General features: G+C 47.1%; 1 protein-coding gene across 1 annotated transcript; it reads right to left on the bottom strand.

The window, feature by feature from the left end:
- Positions 1-12117: 12117 nt before the first annotated feature.
- On the bottom strand, positions 12118-17967 carry REM2 (RRAD and GEM like GTPase 2). Its single transcript, XM_069097801.1, has 5 exons — positions 17706-17967; positions 15883-16218; positions 15582-15655; positions 14775-14982; positions 12118-13224 (listed from the first exon to the last, which is right to left on the bottom strand). The coding sequence occupies exons 1-5, from the start codon at positions 17803-17805 to the stop codon at positions 12902-12904; spliced, it is 1041 nt and encodes a 346-aa protein (XP_068953902.1). The 5' UTR covers positions 17806-17967; the 3' UTR covers positions 12118-12901.
- Between the last annotated feature and the right edge of the window lie 230 nt (positions 17968-18197).

Genomic DNA, 18197 nt, shown 5'->3' with positions numbered 1-18197 from the left:
CTTTATAAATGTTACCTCATTTTAACTTAATGACAATGCTGAAAAAATGGGTGCTATTTTCCCCATTTTATAAAGGAATTGACACAGGAATTGATAGAGGTGAAGTAATTTGTCTAGGGTCACATAGCTAGTAACTGAGGCTGGATATGAACTTGGGCTTTCCTGACTTCAGGTCCAGTTGCCATCTTGTTGCCTCTAGTCATGCATAGTTTGAAGGAAATTTTCTAAAGGTTTTGGGGAAAGGAAGCCTTATTACTTAAGGGAGGTTTAGCAAGGATAGTCCCATAAATATGAGGGGACCGTAAGGAGCCCACCAAGAGGCCAGGGGCAGGGCCTTATGAAATCCTTTAATTCACACCTTTTCTAATCTCTATGGCAACAGAATGTTTGAACTCCCCATGTTACCAATCTAAAAATACAAGTAATTGCTGTTGTGTCTTAATTTCTTTGTTGGTGCTTGGGTTTATGGCTTAGAATCCCAGTGGTAATATTTGTCCCTGAGGCCATTTTGATAAATGCTTTCTAGATTGAATGGTAACTTGCTCTCTGGCTTCAAGAGACACCACTGGAGATCCAGCACTGACTCTGGGCTTTTCTCAGTGGCAGTTTCTTTTACTTACTACCACTACCCCAAGTCTCAGCTGGTTGTCTGGGCCTGGAGTTTTGGGGGTGGGCAGAAGGCTGCTTTGTTTTTAGTTAGGAATTGCTGGCTGTGGTTTATCTTCCATTATTGATTTGACCTTTAATGTATTATAAGAGACCATTACAGGACCTGGCTCTGTTATTCACCACAGGGCCATGGACATTGCTCATTCCAGCCCCCTTTTTTTTTTTTTTAAATTTTAAATAGCGTTCACTTTGTCCCATTGCTTTTCTTTGAGCAAACTTAACTCCTTATATATTGAATGCTATCTTGTGATTGCTTTTGGGACTTGTTCTTATTTGAACCCTACCTTCCACTTTAGCCATTCCTTCCCTTCTCTTGCCTTGGAGAGAGTAAAGCTGAAGTGAAGAAAAACGTGGACAAGCTTCCCTCTCTCCTCCACCCAAAGGACTGACAATGTCTAATGTATGACAGCAATTTGCCACATCCTCTGACTCAGCACCTTATCACTCATGCTTCTGGGGGTGGTAGGAATGGGGTAGAAAGAGGACAGCAGCCAGTCTTGGGCCCATACGAGGGGAAAGGAGAATGTCACCTTTCTACTGGTGACTGCTGGGTTGTGGATAGGGAGATGGTAACTCCCTAAAGTAAATAGCTTGTGAGCACTCTTACAAAGTGCCTTCTTCATAAGATTGCTAGGTGGATTGTGCATTTTTTATTTATTTACCTTTACAGATGGGGAAGTAAGTTGGAAGAGGACAAAAGATTTTATGAGGTCTTGCAGCTCAAGTTGGACCCAGGCTTTCAATTTGAAGTCTAGTACAATTTTTATTATGCTGAACTAAAGCACATTACTGGTGCTCACCCACCACTTAGATTTAGACATCTACCCACTCTTATTGCCTCCTCGGTTACTGAACGTAGAATTTTCTCTGCTCTAGCAGCCCTTTACTCCCAAATGTGTCCCTTTGTTCCCTTGGCCCTCTTTTGCCTTTCTTTTCTCCCCTGAGATTGATCCCCTTGGTTGTTGTTGATGATGTGTTACAGGCCCTATTGCCATGCCCTTAGCACTGTTGTGGCTCTGTTGAGTGGGTTTGTTTGCTCAACAAGTATTTATTGAGCACTTAAGAAGAATACGCTAAACATAAATATGATGCACGGAATCTTAGTGTCAGAAGGGATCCTATATACTTTCAGACCAGCCCACACATTAAAAGGCTTCTCTAGTATAATCTGCCGACAAATGGCTAACCAGCCTCTGCCTGAAGACCTCTCAAAGGAGGGGAAATCCACTTCCTACTGAGACTGCCCATTTTACTTCTGGATATCTCTAATACTTAAAAAGCTTCTCTTGATGTGTCCAAATCTGCCTCTTGATCCTGATTCTGCTTGCTGTGGCCTATCCTGTAAGATAACTTCAAGTATTTGAAGGGTTCTGTTCAACCCTGAGTTTTTTCTAGGCTAAACATCTTAAGTTTCCTTAAACATAACCATACATGGCAAAGCCCTTTACTATCCTTGTTGCCCTGGGGCGGCTGGGTGGAGCAGTGAGAAAAGCACCCGGAGTCTGGAGGACCCTGAGTTCAGTTTTGGCCTCAGACACTTAACACCCACACACACACAGAAATAGCTGTGTAACTTTGGGCAAGTTACTTAACCCCAATTGCCCTCCAAAAAAAAAAAAACCCAAACCTATTCCTGTTGCCCTCCTCTGGCAACTCTCTAGCTTATTGATGACCTTCCCAAACTATGCCATCTAGAACTGACCAGGGGACAGTAAGACCTAAGACATACTACCAAACTCCATTCCCACCTTTGCCTAATACTGCTGTTGCCATATAAGCCCTTGATCCTTCTCTACTTACATGATAAAGGGCAGAGTTGAGGCTTAAACACAAGTCCTCCCACACCTAGGCTCCTGTTATTTTCCTTGCATTAAGCCCTAGCTTTTAAGACTATTACATTAGGGATGGGGGACTTGCCCTAAACCTGTTCTCTAGAGGTCTAGAGACCTTGTTAAAATGTTGTCATCTTAAGGTCCTACAGGACCCAGTATCCTGCTCCCATCCCTTACCATCTCAGCTTATCTTAAATTGAAGGAAGGATCTTTAAAAAGAAAAGTACAATTTCAGAAATAATCAAGAAAGCTAATGTCAGAAATGCATATGGGGTGGCCAGGTGGCTCAGTGAGTAAGAGCACTGGCCCCAGAGTCGGGATGACCTGGGATCAAATCCAGTCTCTGATACTTGGCACCACACCCAGAAATGGCTGGCTGTGTAACCTTGAGCAAGTTACTTAACCCCGATTGCTTTAAAAAAAAAAAAATAAATGCACATAAAAGGATTTACTTAGCATAACTGGGGTTACCAAGGCTATAGAATTTGCCTCAGTCAACTAAAAGTCCTTGGGTTTGGCTCTGACATTTGATAGGCCTGTAGAGCCTTAGCAGTAGTGTGACTTTTGGCAAAACATTTTACTTTTGAGCTTTGGCTTATAGAAAATAAGGGGGTTGGCTGACATTACCCCTAAGATCTTTTTCAACTTTAAATTCTATGAAAGGCTCTGGCTTCTGTGGTTTAGTCCCTGTCCTCAAGGAGTTCACAGACAGTTCCTCAGCCGAATTTTTTTTGGGGGGAAAGGGGAGGTGATAAATTTACAAAAGGACCTGTGGGCCTAAGCAGAAACTTAGGCTATTATCTTTCAATCTTAGACCAGGAAATGAAGAAAGAATAATAGGCTTGGTCAAAAATGAGGTAATAGCTCCTCTTGGGACAAGTCTAGTAAGGACTGGGGGACAAAATGTTAAATGCCAGGATAAGTCAGATTATGGTGAGAAGAAGGAGGTGTGATGACTACCGTCTTAGTCTGGAACATTAGACAAATAGGAGGTATTCCTATTCAGCAACTGCCTTGGGTTGCTGGGAGAAATTTCAGTTATTTTTTCCCTTCTTTTTAAAGCAACTGGGGTTGAGTAACTTGCTCAAGGTTACACGGTCAGTTATTTTGTGTGGGTGCTAAATATCTGAGGCCGGAACCGATCCTGAGTCTCCTGACTCCGGGGCTGGCGCTCTTACTCACTGAGCCACCTGGCTGCCCCTATTTTTTCCCTTCTTAAGAGGCAGTATAGTATAGTAGAGAGAGAATGCAATGAGAAAAAAATGTTGGAACCCATGTGCTAGCAAAAAATAGAAACAGAATGGGTGCCTACTGTTTCAGGGCATGGCCAAGTAAATTGTGGTATATGAATGCAATGAGACATAATTGCATTGTAAAAAACCACAAATGTATGAAGAATTTAGAAAAGCTTGGGAAGGATTGTATGAATTGATGCAAAACCAATAGAAAATATACACAATGATCACAATAAAGTCAAGGAAAACAATTCTAAGACATCAGATCTCGATCTCAAATCGATGAAATGAGCAACCAAGCCAACCAAACAGATATACCTCATATGCAGAATGAAACATATGCTGTTAGACTTGGTCAATGGGTCATTTTGTTTTGCATAGCTGTACTTTGTTACAAGGAAGGGGACAATACAAGTTTTTTATTTGATTTTTTTTTTAAAGAGCCCTGTATTTTGGGCCAAATAGCAGAAAAAAATTTGAACAATTAATAGTTACATGACTCTGGGCAAGTCATTTAACTTCTCTGAACCTCCATTTCTTCATACACAAAATGGGGATAAGTAGAATCTGCTTCACAGGGTCATTGGAAGACCTTAATGAGATAATGCCCATAAAGCAGTTTGCAAACCTTCATATGTTATATAAACATCAGATTATTGTTACTGTTGTTGTGTTAGAATTATTGAAGGTTGCTGGTCCTGTTAAAAACCTGAACCAAGCCTCCCAGGGAGCTAAGGCTCCTGAGCTGCCACCTCCACTTTGTTTCCCACCAACCTCATCCATTCCCCCTCACTCCTCCAGGGGGGAGAAAGGATAAGGCTCTGCCTTTTTTGGTGTTACCATGGTTGCCTGCAGTACTTCTTGCCTGCAAAGTACTGCTCACCATCCACCAGAGACTGATGTTCCCATAGCAACCAGGTGAAGTCAACAATGATGAGCTGGACCCAGAAAAGGGATCCTGGGCTGAGAGGCTTTGTGAGGCTTGTATGTCATATTTGTTCCTTAGTTAGACAAGCCAGTCAAGCCCAAGCCTCCCAGCACTCCTGTGCCCTGGTGCCCAGAAGCTAACCTGATCTCATAGTGTGTCTCTGGTGACGGGACTTTGTGAGGATAAGGTGACAGCAGACCCTTTAGCTTCCTCAGATCCTGTGCTAGGAGAGGGAAGGAGGAAGCTGGTCAAAGATCATTTTTAAAAGCTGAATGTGTTCTGTCAGTTGGCCCTGATGACCCACTCTCAAGGGCCCTTAAGGAATTGGCTGAAGTTACTGGAGAGCCATTAGCAGTTATTTCTGAGTACATGGGGTAAATGAATGGAGGAGGTGCCCAAAGCCTGAAAAGGTGCCAGGAGAGTGCCCATCTCTAAAAGAAGGAAGGGTGACCTTGGAAATCAGAAACCTGTCAGGCTAAGTCAATATCTGAGAAGCTTTTGTAAACAAATCATCCATCAAACTTGCAAAATGGGAAGAGTCAGCTTGCTCATTGTGAGTGAAGTCCCCTGGGGGAAAGGCATGGGGGGGGGGGGGGCGGTCCTCCACAAAGGAGCTTGATGTCATCTCCCAGAATGCCTCCTGGCTTTACTTCCCTCCTTACTTCTCCAACTTCTATTAAGAGGGAGAGAGGAGTAAGTGATCCTAGAGCAAATGTATATAAGATTTTTTTAACCTGCTTCTATGTTGACCCCTGGGTTACATACAACCAGCCTAATTCTTGGAAGAACAAATTTCATCCAACCAGTCTTCCTCCTAGCCCTAAGCCTAGAGAATCACCAGAAAATCACAGAATCTCAGAGGTCAGCAAGTCTAGCCTGTACCTGATCAGTAATGTCCCTCTACAACACCCCTCACTAGTTATCTAGCCTCCTCTTGAAGATCTTTAGTGAGGGAGAGCTCACTACCTTTCAAGGCTATTCATTTTTCAGAGAGCTCTAATTGATAGTAAGTTTCTTTAAGTGGGCATCTGCTTTGGTCAGGTAGCTTCCAACTACTGGACAAAGTAGCTGGTGAAGCTCCTACTCTGACAACTGATGATGCTGGATAATCAAACTTTCTCCAACTGGGCCTAGTTCTCTCTTGGATCCTCTATCTACTGAGGTCTCAGAAATCTGTTTTGTCCTCTCTTCCTCCTCTCCTCACCCTTGTCAATCCACTTACTTATTCCTTTCCACCTGTCACTGGCAGCTCTCTCCTGACAGTGACTCGGCCTCTGCTTCCCTCTTCCCTGCAGGTGAAATTTCATAGGTAAGAATGAATCTGAACAAAAACAGACAGTTTAACCTTTTACCCCTCCCCCCCCCTTTTATTCCGGTTGTGTGCCAATATGACCAGATCATCTGGGGAGCCAAGGACACCCCAAGGTGAATGCCAGTCACCACTGTGCTGACCTGGGGCTAATGTGTAGGAGATGGTTTCTGATTTGGGTCTCTATGTAGCAAGTTCTATCTTTAACAAAGTAAGCTCCATAAATGAGGTTTCCTGGAAGGGGAAGTAACAGATTATCATGAAACTGGAAGTTTTCTTTCTCTCCCCCAGGGTTAACCCTGAACTTGGTTCTGAACAGTGGCTAGTTCGTGTATAGGATCTGTTTGGAGTAAAATCACAAGGCAAGGAACCAGTTGCAGTGACATTCCAGGAGCATAAGGAGGGGTATCAGAGTTAGTAGGAGGGATGCCAGTGATCACCCACACCAGATGACAGTGTTGGTTCTCACCAAACTCTCTGGGGTTTCTTCAGCCAGCATCATCCTCTTCCTCTCAACCCCACTTCCCATTCTAAGATAGTGTAACTGTTCTTGTACTTTAAAAGGTCTTCTTGTGCCGATGATGGGACCAGGCCCCCATATCTCTTCTTTCTCTACTTCTACCTCAGACCTAAGGTTTTGTATAGAGTTCAGATGAATCCCTTACCCAGGCTCCTCTGGGGGGGGGGAGGGGACAGTATTCTCTACACATAATTTCTTAATCCTTTTATTGGGATCTGCTTGTAGGTCTGGGATAAACTCAGGGATAGACCCACACTCAGCACCAACCAACTCTGGCCTACTGTAGATTGTGATTATTTTATTTTCACTCTTAGTGTTTTTACCTGGGCACCCTGCTCTGTTCAATGGCACCAAACAGTTCTCCCTCTTACTCCTACATCAGAGATGGTTTGTCTGACCCTGTTCTGCATAGCTTCATGTTTCTGTTTTTGTGCTTCCCTTGAATGAATAAAAATGGAAAAAAAATTACTAAGCATTTACTGTGTGCCAGGCACTATACCAAGTACTAGGGAAACATGCCAAAAAGCAAGCTAGCCTTTCCCTTTAAGGATCTTATATTCTAATAGGTGAAGACAGCACATATTTTGGGGGACTGGTGACCAAGAAGGAATGTTGCAGGCAGGGAAGTCAGTGGGACATTCAGTGGAGTCACAGAGTAATAATTGACTGATATGTCCTTTCCCCAAATGGTTATATTGATTTGCTTGTTAGCATGCTGGAGACCACTCAGAACTAATCTTGTTACCTGTTTCTTGGGACCACTCCCCAAGTTAGTCTTGATGGTTCTCTACTCAGTGGTATGCATGCCAGCTCCCCCCAGACCGAGTGTGTATGTGTATATGATGTATTGGGAACCAAATGTGGTTCAGTGGAAAGGTTCCTAGACTCCAAGTCAGGAGCTCTACCATTAACTATTAGTGAAGTTGGATTATGTCACTGGTGGGCAGGGGGGAGGCAGAGTCTTGCAATGAATAGAGGTTGGACTAGGCTAGTGGTTCTCAAACTTTTTTTTATCTCAGGACCCCTTTATATTCTTAAAAATCATTGAGGATCCCCCCCAAAACAGCTTTTTATTTACGTGTGTGATATCTATCAATAAAAACTATATTAGAAATCAAAATGTCTTAGTGTCATTATTAAAAGTTTTGCCCTTTCAGATGCCCTTAAAGGTTGTTGGGGACCCCTTGGGATACCCAAACCACACTTTGGGAACCACTGTGTTGGATGACCCCCTAAGGTCCCTTTTAATCCTGTCATTCTAAAGCTCTACCTACTGCTAGGAATGTAAGCAGGGTCCCCGGCTATATAAATAGCTGGGCTGGGCCTGGACTATTCAGTCAGCACTGAAGGCATCTTTCTTTAAACTTGTTAGAACCTCAGCAGAAATGAAATGAGAACTTTGGAGAAGATCTCACAGGGAATCACCCAGGCAATTCCTGTGCCTGGCTCCTCTGAGGCCCTCTGGGGCCTATGCCCCTTTCTTCAGGGTAGTGTCTTCATTATGCCATAGATACACAGTTCATTCTTGCTGCCTTCATTCAGGGCCTCCCTGGAATGCTCTTTCCTTCCCTCCAATCTACTATATCCTTCATGCATATCAATTCCCACTTCCCCCATGAAGCCTTCTCAAACTATTCTAGTCTTCAGTGATCTCCTTCTTTCAAAGTCCTACAGCTATTATGTATAGTCTACATGATAGGAGTTAGTATTTAGTTGCATACTGTGTTCCATTTTCACTTGTTTTCTGTTTTTTCCTTGTCTCCCCAATTATAAACTTATTTAAGATTATAAGCTCTTTGAGGGCAGGGACCCTGACTTATATACTTTATCTGTGTCCCCATATTCACCTAGAATGGAGCTAGGCCCGTAACAGACACTCAGTAAATATCCAAATGACTGAACCCAGAAGAATGGTGAAAGAACTGAGGTTACTTAACTGGGAAAAGAGAAGAGCAATAAAAAGGAATTAAGACATCCTCCTGCACTTGAAAGTTAAAAAGAAATTCAGGCTGAAATAAAGAGCTTATTCTCTCTAACAGTACTACTCCAACCTTAAAATCACATTTGATTCTTTAGTGGCAGTTTGGTGGCAGAGGGAATAGAACACAGGAAAATTTGAGTTCAAATCTTATCTCAGACACTTACTAGCTTTGTGAGCCTGGGCAAGTCACTTAACCTGTCTGTCTCAGCTTCCTCATCTGTATGTAAAATGGGGCCAATAACAGCACTTACATCTCAGGGTAAGGGCCAAATGAGATAATATTTGTAATAAGTGCTTTCCAAATCTTAAAGCATTCTGTAAGTGCTAGCTATGATTATTTCCAGTCCCTCAATCCCACAATCTAATGAGTTGCTCAATCCTATGAATTCCATCCCCACAATCTCTCCCATTCTTTGCTTCCTCTCTACTCACACTGCTACTGGTCTAGTTCCGGCCCGCATCAGCTCCAGCCTCGATTTAACAGCCTTTTAATGGGCCTTCTACCTTCACTTACAGCACCCTGTCATTGACCAGCTCAAAGCTTTCAGCGGCTCCTTATTGCCTATAGCATAAAATATAATTTGAAGCCCTCCACTCAGTCTTATGTCTTTCCATGACCCTCCTTCTTTCATTCTACACTCCAGCTGCCCTGGATGGTTCTCTGATCTTACAGCATTTTGGTGCGTTGGTGTCCTTGCCCATACTCTACAGGTGGTGTGCCTCCTTGCCAATGCCTGTCCAAAGCCCCAGTTCAGGTATTACCTCCCTGATGAAGCCTGAAATCCTTCTCTTGATCCTCACACTTTCATAGCGTGCTTTGCCTGGATTTCTCCTTGGCTTCCATTACATTCCACTGTATTGTATTTTTATCTATGTACATTTTGTTTCACTCTACTAGTGTAGGGTGTAAGGCCCCTGTGGATATCCTATTTATATTTGTATCCCTAGGACTTGCCATAGTATTAAGCATAATAAGCACTTAATAAATGTTGAACTGAATTGAATTTTTAAAACCACCAACTCTTCCCCCCTCCAACATGTCTGGGGTTCAACAGAATGATTCTTAAGTCTGCTTCACTAACCCTGGAACCTTTTCAAAAGAGAAGGCTCCTCATTTATTCCAACTGGGGTAGGTACAGTAGTGTCTAAAGGTAGAAGACTAGATGAGACAGCCAAGGGAGGTTTAGACAAAGGGGCAAAATGAGAACTCCAAAGTAGGACAAATGGATGCTTACTTCATGTAGTTATCCAGTCAGCCCTGGGAGGAAAATGCAGCTCTTCTGTGTCCAGGAGAGGAGGAGGAAAAGTGGGGTGCAGCTGGTAGTGCCTGCCTCGGGGTGGAGGGAAGGAGGGGAGGAGAGTGGCCAGAAAGCAGCCATGGAGGCCCCAGAGGAGGTATCAAATGTAGATGAGGTATGTTGGATACAGAAGCCCAGGACTTGGATGTTCTTTGCACCCAAGCTTGGGCTAGCAAAGCTGGCTGAAGAGACAGGGGGCTTGGCCTGGGGAGAGGACCCCAGCCCCCCAGCCTTGCTCACTCCCGTCCAGGTCTGGCAGGGAGTCTGGTATCAGCTCTGTATGTTCTGAGCTGTTCCCTGTAGGCGTCTGGAGAGAACACACAGATGGGCTAGGCTGATGGGACTGGAAGGGTGGGGAGTCTTCATAGGGAGGAGGGGATGGCTCTTGCTGCAGAGGGTCATCATAGTCATCATCACCCACAATGGTAAGATTCTGCAGAGTACTGCCTTTCCATCAGGACTGGAGCTAGTACTCATACAGAGGGCATCTGGTCCTGCACCAAAGCTGGGCAGTAAACCTTGCCCTGAGGTGCCTCCCTTCACCCCATCTCAACCACTCACCCACTGTCAACCTTCTTGCTAAACACTGGCCATTTCTGCCATTTTTTCAACCTTGAGTAGGATCCTTTAAACACATCTCTCCTGGAATGGAGCCTTAAGTGGTGAACACCTGATCACCCACAGTCCCTTCATTGTCCTTGATCCTCCTCATTCCCAGGGACATCTGGGACATCTCTCTAGCCCTTTCATACCTCAGGAGGCTGATCATGTGTCTCAGGGTGAGTGGTAGAGGCTCTGCCTAGGGGAGCTGAACCAGGAGCTGATAGCTCTAAGTGTGTGTGTATGTGTGGAGGGGAGGGTTGACTTGGGAGTGGGGGTGGAATATGAGGGGGAACTGCGGCTTTTGTTCAGGTGCATGGCAGAGGCAGGAGCAGCCGTGGGCGTCCCCAGGGTAGGCACTGACAGCTCCACTTTCTCTGCAGGTGATGGGGCTGCTCTGCAGCAGAGAGGGCACACAAGTCCTATTCTACTCTTCTACCCCCTGTCAGAGGCCAGGCTGAGCATGGAAGGCCCTTCTAAGAATTTTGAAAGGCTGTGGAAGAGAAGAAATGGGGGTGGGAGATATTCCTGGGGAATTTGATATTAAACCAATGTTGTGATATTGAACATCTATTATCTCTGAGTTCAGGCCCTTTGTGAAAGAGTCAGATTGCTCACAAAGGGTCATCAAACACTGACACAGTGGCCAAGGGATTAAATGATTTTTTTTTTTTACATTTTTCTGTTGGAGGCAGGGGTAGAGGCAGGAAGTCACCTGAATCCTTAGAAATTGCCTAGGGGTTGAGAATCTGCTCAGACTGACTTTAGGGTAACACATCCTACCATGGACTTGGCAAAGCCAGGCCTGTTCTTGGCTTTGTACCCTGTGTCTGGGCTGGAAGGACTGGTGATGTAGTGAAGAGGAATGGACTAGGAATAATGGAATCATAGACTTGGAGGAGGAAGAGGCTTCAGTGGTCATCAAGTCCAACCTCCTCATTTTAAAGATGAGGAAACTGAGGAGCAGTGAGGTTGACCAATCTGCCCAGGGTCCCACACCTGGGAAGTGACTGAGGCTAGAATCAAACCCAGGTGTTGCTAACTCCAAGTCCACCATTCTCATCTGCAACAGTTGAAGGCCTGGTTCACAGGATCTTTGGAAGGAACTTTAGCAGAGCCTGAATTTGAACCAATGCCCTCTGCCTTCAAATATATCCCTATTTCCACTGAAACTTACTAGTAGCTGCACTATTTACTAGCTGGGCACCTTTGGGACAGTAACTATACCTTTCTCTGTTTTAGTGACCTCAGGTGGTCCACGGGATAAAGCTTTACACCTGGAAGTCTCAAAGACCTGAGTTCAAATATGGATTCCATGCTTATTAGCCGTGAATTAACCTCTGTTTGCCTGAGCTGTAAAACAGTAGCACTTGGCTCCTATGGCAAAGTTTTGCGGATAAAATTAGTTAACATTTTTTAAGCAGGTATGGGATTCCGAAGTAAATCCCACAACCTTATGAGCCTGACCCACACCACCCTGCTTCCTACCAGTTCAGATATGGCAGAAGGAGCCCTGGAAGCCTTGAGGGTTAAGGGGGGGTCTGCCCCAACGCTTGCATTTACTACGTGATCTAATCACTTGACCTTTCTGAGCTCCAGACTGCTCATCTGTAAAAAGAGGACAATGACCCGAGGTCACACAATCTAAGGCCGGATGGGATCTTACTGCTAGCCAATGGGGCCCCCACAGCAACCACTCCACCCCGACGCCGGCCCTGTGGAGGCCCAGAGAGGCATGGGCCATCTGGGGTCGTAGAAAAACGCTTCTTTATTTCAAATGGGGCGGTGCGCCCTGGCTGGTGCCACCGGGGCGCAAAGGCCAGGGGACAGCACCTGGTTTAAGAAACACGGGAGCCTGCAGGCAGGTATGCTGCCAGTCCTTACCTTTAAGAATCTTAAAAGGTTGGTGCCCAGGTGCAGCAGGCAAATCAGAAAATCCTGAAAGGAAGTCGAAAAATAGCATGTCTTTGCCTGTAAGAACCTCTTAAAGGAGAGGTGGACCAAGTGCAACTGAAGGGGCTGGGGGGAGGCTGAAATGTAACGAGAAAAAGTCTCAAGGAGGATCTTCAGCCTTTAAGAATCTCTCGAAGACTTAGCCGTACTGAGGACAAAAGCGTCAAATCCTGCGAAGAATCTCAACTGAGCACTTCCAAGCCTCGCTTCTAGGAGCCTTCGGAAGGACAACGCGGTCAAGCACGGCCCCAAATATTAATCACAATAATAACAGGAATAATAATCTCAAGCAAATCCTTCTCCTTCCCTCCCCTGGCCCACGTGTCAGTGTCCTTGCCTTTAAGGTGCCCTTAAAGGGGCAGGCGCCCAGGTCGGAGATGTCCGTACTCCACCCCCAGGCTGCGGGCGACGCGACCACCTCTCCATGTAGCCCAGCCTTGCTCGGACCCGAGGAATCCTGGGAGTTTGGTTTCCTAGACGGGTCTCCTCCACGGACACCGAGGGGAAGGGCGCAGGGAGGGGAAGTGACCATGGCAACCGCGGTGACCATGGCGAAGGTCCGGGCCGGGATCTCCCTCAGAGCACGGAGAGGTCGTGGCACGACTTGGAGCGCTGCTTAAAGAACTTGGCGTGGCGGGGCACCAGGTTGGCCAGGAAGCGCTTGGCCTTCTTGGTGAGGCTCTCGCGGCGCGCGGGCGGTGGCGGGGGCTGCGGCTGCGGCTGCGCGGCGCCGTCGGGGCCCTCGGGGTTTCCTTCGGCCGCGGCCGACGCTCGGGCCCGGCTGCGGCGCAGGCGGATCTGGCGCACGGCGCCCTCGAACAGCTCCCGCGTGTTGTGGTGCAGCGCGGCTGACGTCTCGATGTGCTTGCAGCTCAGCATCCCCGCCAGGTGGCGGCCCTCTGCGGCGGGGACACGAGGCAAGGCCCGCTCAGCGCCGGCCGGACAGGGGCGCCCGCGGGGCCTGGAGGGGATCTCGCTAGTAACGAGGATCCCCGGAGCCTGCACGGCCGCGGCGCCCAGAGCTCGGCACCAGCCCCGGCGCTGATGCGGCCACCTTGCGGCGTTGGCGGGGAGTGCAGCGATCCCCGCGCCCCGCCCCCTCCCATTTTACCCGCCGTCGGAAGCCACGAGCGCCTGCCCCCTCGCCCACCCAAGCACCGGTTTTTGTCTGATGCACGTCTTGCAAAGCCCAGGGGAAAGTGGCGGGGAGGGGAGAGGAGGGGGGAGGATTTTTGTTAATCGGAAAAATAAATTTAATTTAAAAAAAACGAGCCTCATGGTCTCTCTCCCTCCCGGGGCTTTGGACTCTCCAGTCCCTCTCCCACAGGTTCTATGTATCATGGCCACCCACAGCTACCAAGCGAGGAAGCCCGAGGATTTGAACCCAGGTGTCTGTACAATCTATCACATTTCAGCATGCCGAGGAGAATAGAAGGGGGGAAGGGGATGGGATATTGATGGAATGAGATATCAAAAAGGAGAGGAGGGGTCAGAGGTGGCTTACTGAAGGGAAGGGAAAGAATGAAGCAGGATGGCCGAGGATTGATGAAATAAGAGAGGGGGACTTCCAGAGGGGGTTATGAAGAAGGGAAAGAATGGGGAGACAGGGATAGAGGGTTATTGATAATAACAGAATAGAAAAGGGATGGCATGATAATAGCAAGCATTTATATAGCATCTGCTATGTGTCAGTATTTATAAGTATTATCTCATTTGTTCCTCACAACAACCCTGGGAAGTCGGTGCTCTTATTATCCCCATTTTACAATTGAGGACACTGAGGCAAGCAAAGGTTAAGTGACTCTCCCAAGATCATACTGCTAGGAACTGTCCAAGGCTAGAGTGGAACTCAGATCTTAACTCCAGGCCCAGCATTCCACCCACTTCACCACATAGCTAGCTGCCTTATCTTGATGTAGGTGATAGGGCACTAAACCTGATGTCAGGAAAACGAGTTTAAACCCTACTTCAAATCTTTATTAGCTGTATAACCCTTGCAAATTACTATGGGGAAAAAAATCACTATGGGCCTCAGTTTCCTCATCTGTAAAACAAGAGTATTGGACACATTGGACATGCTAACCTTTTAAGTTTCCTTCCAGCTCTAAATCTATGAGCTTATGATTACTGAGATAGAGAGGAAGAGACAAAGGACACTGGAGGAGGGAGGAATATGTGTGTATAAAGGGGCAAGGAGAAGGGAATTGGCTGAGAAAATGGAACCTAGGACATTGGGGAGGCCAAGAAGACATAACTGGGCAGGAGGTACATAGCTTGTTGAGAAGAAAAGGAGTTCCAAGCCCCAGGGAAAAGGTGGCAGTGGAGGTGAGGGTTCAGGTACAACTAGGTTCAGACAAAAGGGGGCCAGATGTGGGAAACAATCTTCTTAGGGGAAATGGGGTTGAGGTCTTTTGGGCTTGGAAGAAGAGAGTAAATTCAGGATATTTACCTTCTAGTGAGACTTCCCTGGAACGAGCAAGATCACTCTTGTTGCCCACTAGGATGATGGGAAGATCATGGTGGGGACGACCAGCCCGAAGCCGAAGCAATGTCTCAGGCACTTTGGAGAAGCTTCTTCGGTCAGTGACAGAGAAGACAATGAGGAAGGCATCCCCAGTCTGAAGGCAGTGTTCCCTGAGCCAGCTACCTGCCTCTCCCTGTAGGAAGGTGATATAGAATCAATCACTGAATGTTAGGGCTAGAAAAGGGACATTAGAGGTCATCTCTTCCAATCCCCTAATTGATAACAAGCAAATAGGCCCAAGGTGGAGAAAATATTTGCCTAAGTACTAAGTGGTAGAACTGGTGGGCTTGTGGGGGAGTGTAATCCCCATCAAGCTTCCACAGAAGAAAGCTACAGGGGCCTATTAAAAAAGTGACTAAACTGTTGGTTAAAAATTGTGATGGTCACCTTGATTCTATTTTGCTATTATGTAAGCTCCCCTCTTTGTCCCAGAGCTCTAAGTTTCTGCTAACAGTTTGGGCTCTTCCAGGCTAACCTTGCATGAAGCAATTTTACTCTTATTCCATCATCCTGCTGTGTCAGAGTAGAGGAGCAGGGATCAGTTATGACATTCCAAAGAGGTCTTGTCACCTGTTGTTTAGCCAAAATGATGAGAACAGAAGACCAGAGTCCTAGGGAAATTCTGAGGAGCCTTAGCCCTGATTCCTGAACCCTCAGCATCTCTCATGATGAGATGGCCTCCCTTCACCTTTTCTACTTTCTCCCAGCTTTTAAGGCTGTTCTGGATCTCACCTGCTCCCAGATGTCATACACCACCAATGTCACCTCTTCTTTATCCACTATGATATGTCTTTCATAGGTGTCCTCTGTCAGGACAAAAAAAAAGGGGGATAGAGTCCTTTTAGTCAGTGCCCCATTCAGACAACCAACCCAGGGACCCCAGCCACTAATGCAATCTTTATAAGAACTCCTTTTTCCTAAGGAACAACCCTCTAGAAGCCATAGATCTTCCCCTCCACTTTGGGTTCTCAAATACTATCTTCTCCTCTACCACCTGGTCTTTATGGCCTATACACAAGATCCACCCCCATACCTGTATTCTCAGGCTCATGGGCATTGTCATCTTGGAGCCCTCCAAAAGTGCCTGCCAGGGCACTTTTGCCCACGCCGCTCTCACCCAGAAGCATCACCTTGAAGACACCACCCTTCCCAGCTGGCGTTGCCTCCCCTGAACCCAGAGAGCCAGAGGAGCCAGAGGATAAGGCTTGGGGTGGCCAGTCCAACTCATCCACTGCCTGGGCCCGTCTCAGCTGGTGTTTGTAGGGCACAGGCATGCTGCCTCTCCGGCGGGGAGCTCCCCCAATTGGGGACAACCCAGTCCGTTCCAAGCCTGCTAGTAGTTTGTCTCTCTTGTTCAGTGCTGTGGCATCTGTTGCAGGGGGACAAAGAGAGGTCAGTTATGCACAGGGCTTCTCTTCCTCTCTGAAGGAAGGCCAACTTTGAACAGGCTATCTCTTATGCCCTCTGCAGAACGGAATCTTGATTTTGTACTCTTCATGCCTCTGATGGTAGGATCAGAGGACACCAGCACCAGCCTTGGAGGCAGCTTGGGAAGTTGATACTTATGCCCCTCACCCCCAGAGACCTGGGATGCCAAACACACACAACAGCATGATCTGAGAAGGAGAGTTTATTTGCTTCATGTGATTTCCCCCACTAAGGTCCATCACAAAAGATACATATGTATGGGGTAGCACATGCGCACACTCACAGGCTCTCACACACCCACTCACACTTGACACATGCCTGAACCCTAGGCCTGGCCTACAGCTCTAAAACTATCCCCTTTCCCTGTCACTTCCTCATTCAGCTCTGCTTTGTGGATGTACCAGCCATGACCCATCATTCTTTTATTGTTAATACCCAAGTCAGCTGCTAAGCAAGAAGAGAGTGGGTATTTTCCAGCTTGACAGGCTCCGGGGCTGAAGAAGTAGGTTGAGCAGAGAGAACTGTGAAGAGTGAAGCTGTTTCCAGAGAATGTGGGGATGTTCTTGTCCAGGTATCAGTATGCCCATGGGTGTATCTGTGTGAGAGGGACTGTTCTGTCTTATTATCTCCTCGGTAAGCACAGGGAGAAGTGGGGTGTGCTTAAGAGAATTTGTCTGTGTCCCAAGCTGTCCCTGTGAGTGGGAGCGTATGTAGTGTTTGCGTAGGGGTGGAAGCGCAATGTGAAGTCTGTGAGTGTGCGTCTCCGTGCTCCTTTGTGCGTCTATGAGTGACAAGGTATGGGTCAGTGTAACAAGAGGAGGTTCAGACACAACAAAGAGGGATGGGGAGAGGCTGGAAATAGCCCGGATCGATAACCAGCGGCAGTCCGGGGCTCCAGAAGCCTGGAAAAAGCCTTCACAACAGGTCTTGGGAGCGGAGCTGTCCCCCTCCCAGTATCTCTGGTATATGTTCTGGCTTCTCCATCCTCTTTTTCCCTCTCCCTCTTTCTGCCCCCCCCCCCAAGTCTGCCTCCTCTCTCTCCCTCTCTGTCCCTCTCATTGGCCCCCTAACCTGTGCTGCTGGAGAGTGAGGTGGGGCAAAGAGGAACCAGAGGTTAATTTAAGATGGTAGGGGCTTTTACCCAGTTTCCAAAATCCGAGATGGAGAGCTGCTAACATCCCTACTTCCGACCTTAGACCCCAAATCCTAGCTGGGAATTCCTATCTAGTTCTGAGGGGCTATTTTCCTTTTGGTTGTTGTGGTTCCGTTTCTCCAGTCCTAATTTCTGATCAGCCCCTCCTCTCCACCTCACAAAAAATAAATAAATAAAACCCTACAACCCCCGCTCCTCTCCCCCCCCCCCCCCCCCCCCCCCCGACTGAAGGGTTGCAGTCTGTATCAGGGTTGAGAAATGAACCCCCCCCTCACCTGGTGTTGGTATCACTGGGGAAGAAGCCCCACCGCCTGATGGACAGAGGGCTGCAGTGTCCGTATCCGTGTCCATATCTGTGTCCGTGTCCGCGTGCATCTCTGTGCGTGTGCAGCAGTATTGGCTCTCTGAAATCTTTCTCTCACTCAGCAGCTCGGTCAGCTTTTCCCTTTAAATACCAACCCCCTCCCCCAAACACACGCACTCTCTCCACTCCCCCTAGACACCTGGGGGAATAGCCCCACCTCCAGCTGAAGTCACATATGCTAATTAGCAGTGATGTCATCGGGATTCCCTCCTTTCCGATTCCCCACCCCACCCCTTTCTTTTCTCTTTCTTTGTGCTGCTTTCCTCTGGAATCCCCCCAGCCCCACACATATATCTACACACCCATCCTACTATCTGGACCAGAACGTGACAAAGACAGAGTAAAAGGACCGATGCACAGAGACAGAAATAAGAGTTACTGAGAAAGATTTGGACAGAAACAA

Source organism: Petaurus breviceps, unplaced genomic scaffold (assembly GCF_028583685.1).
Source record: "Petaurus breviceps papuanus isolate PSGF00001 unplaced genomic scaffold, PetGlider_PUasm1.0 37, whole genome shotgun sequence".
Lineage (NCBI taxonomy): Eukaryota > Metazoa > Chordata > Mammalia > Diprotodontia > Petauridae > Petaurus > Petaurus breviceps.
The sequence above is the reverse complement of the archived record's forward strand: the minus strand, read 5'-3'. Positions and strand labels throughout refer to the sequence as shown.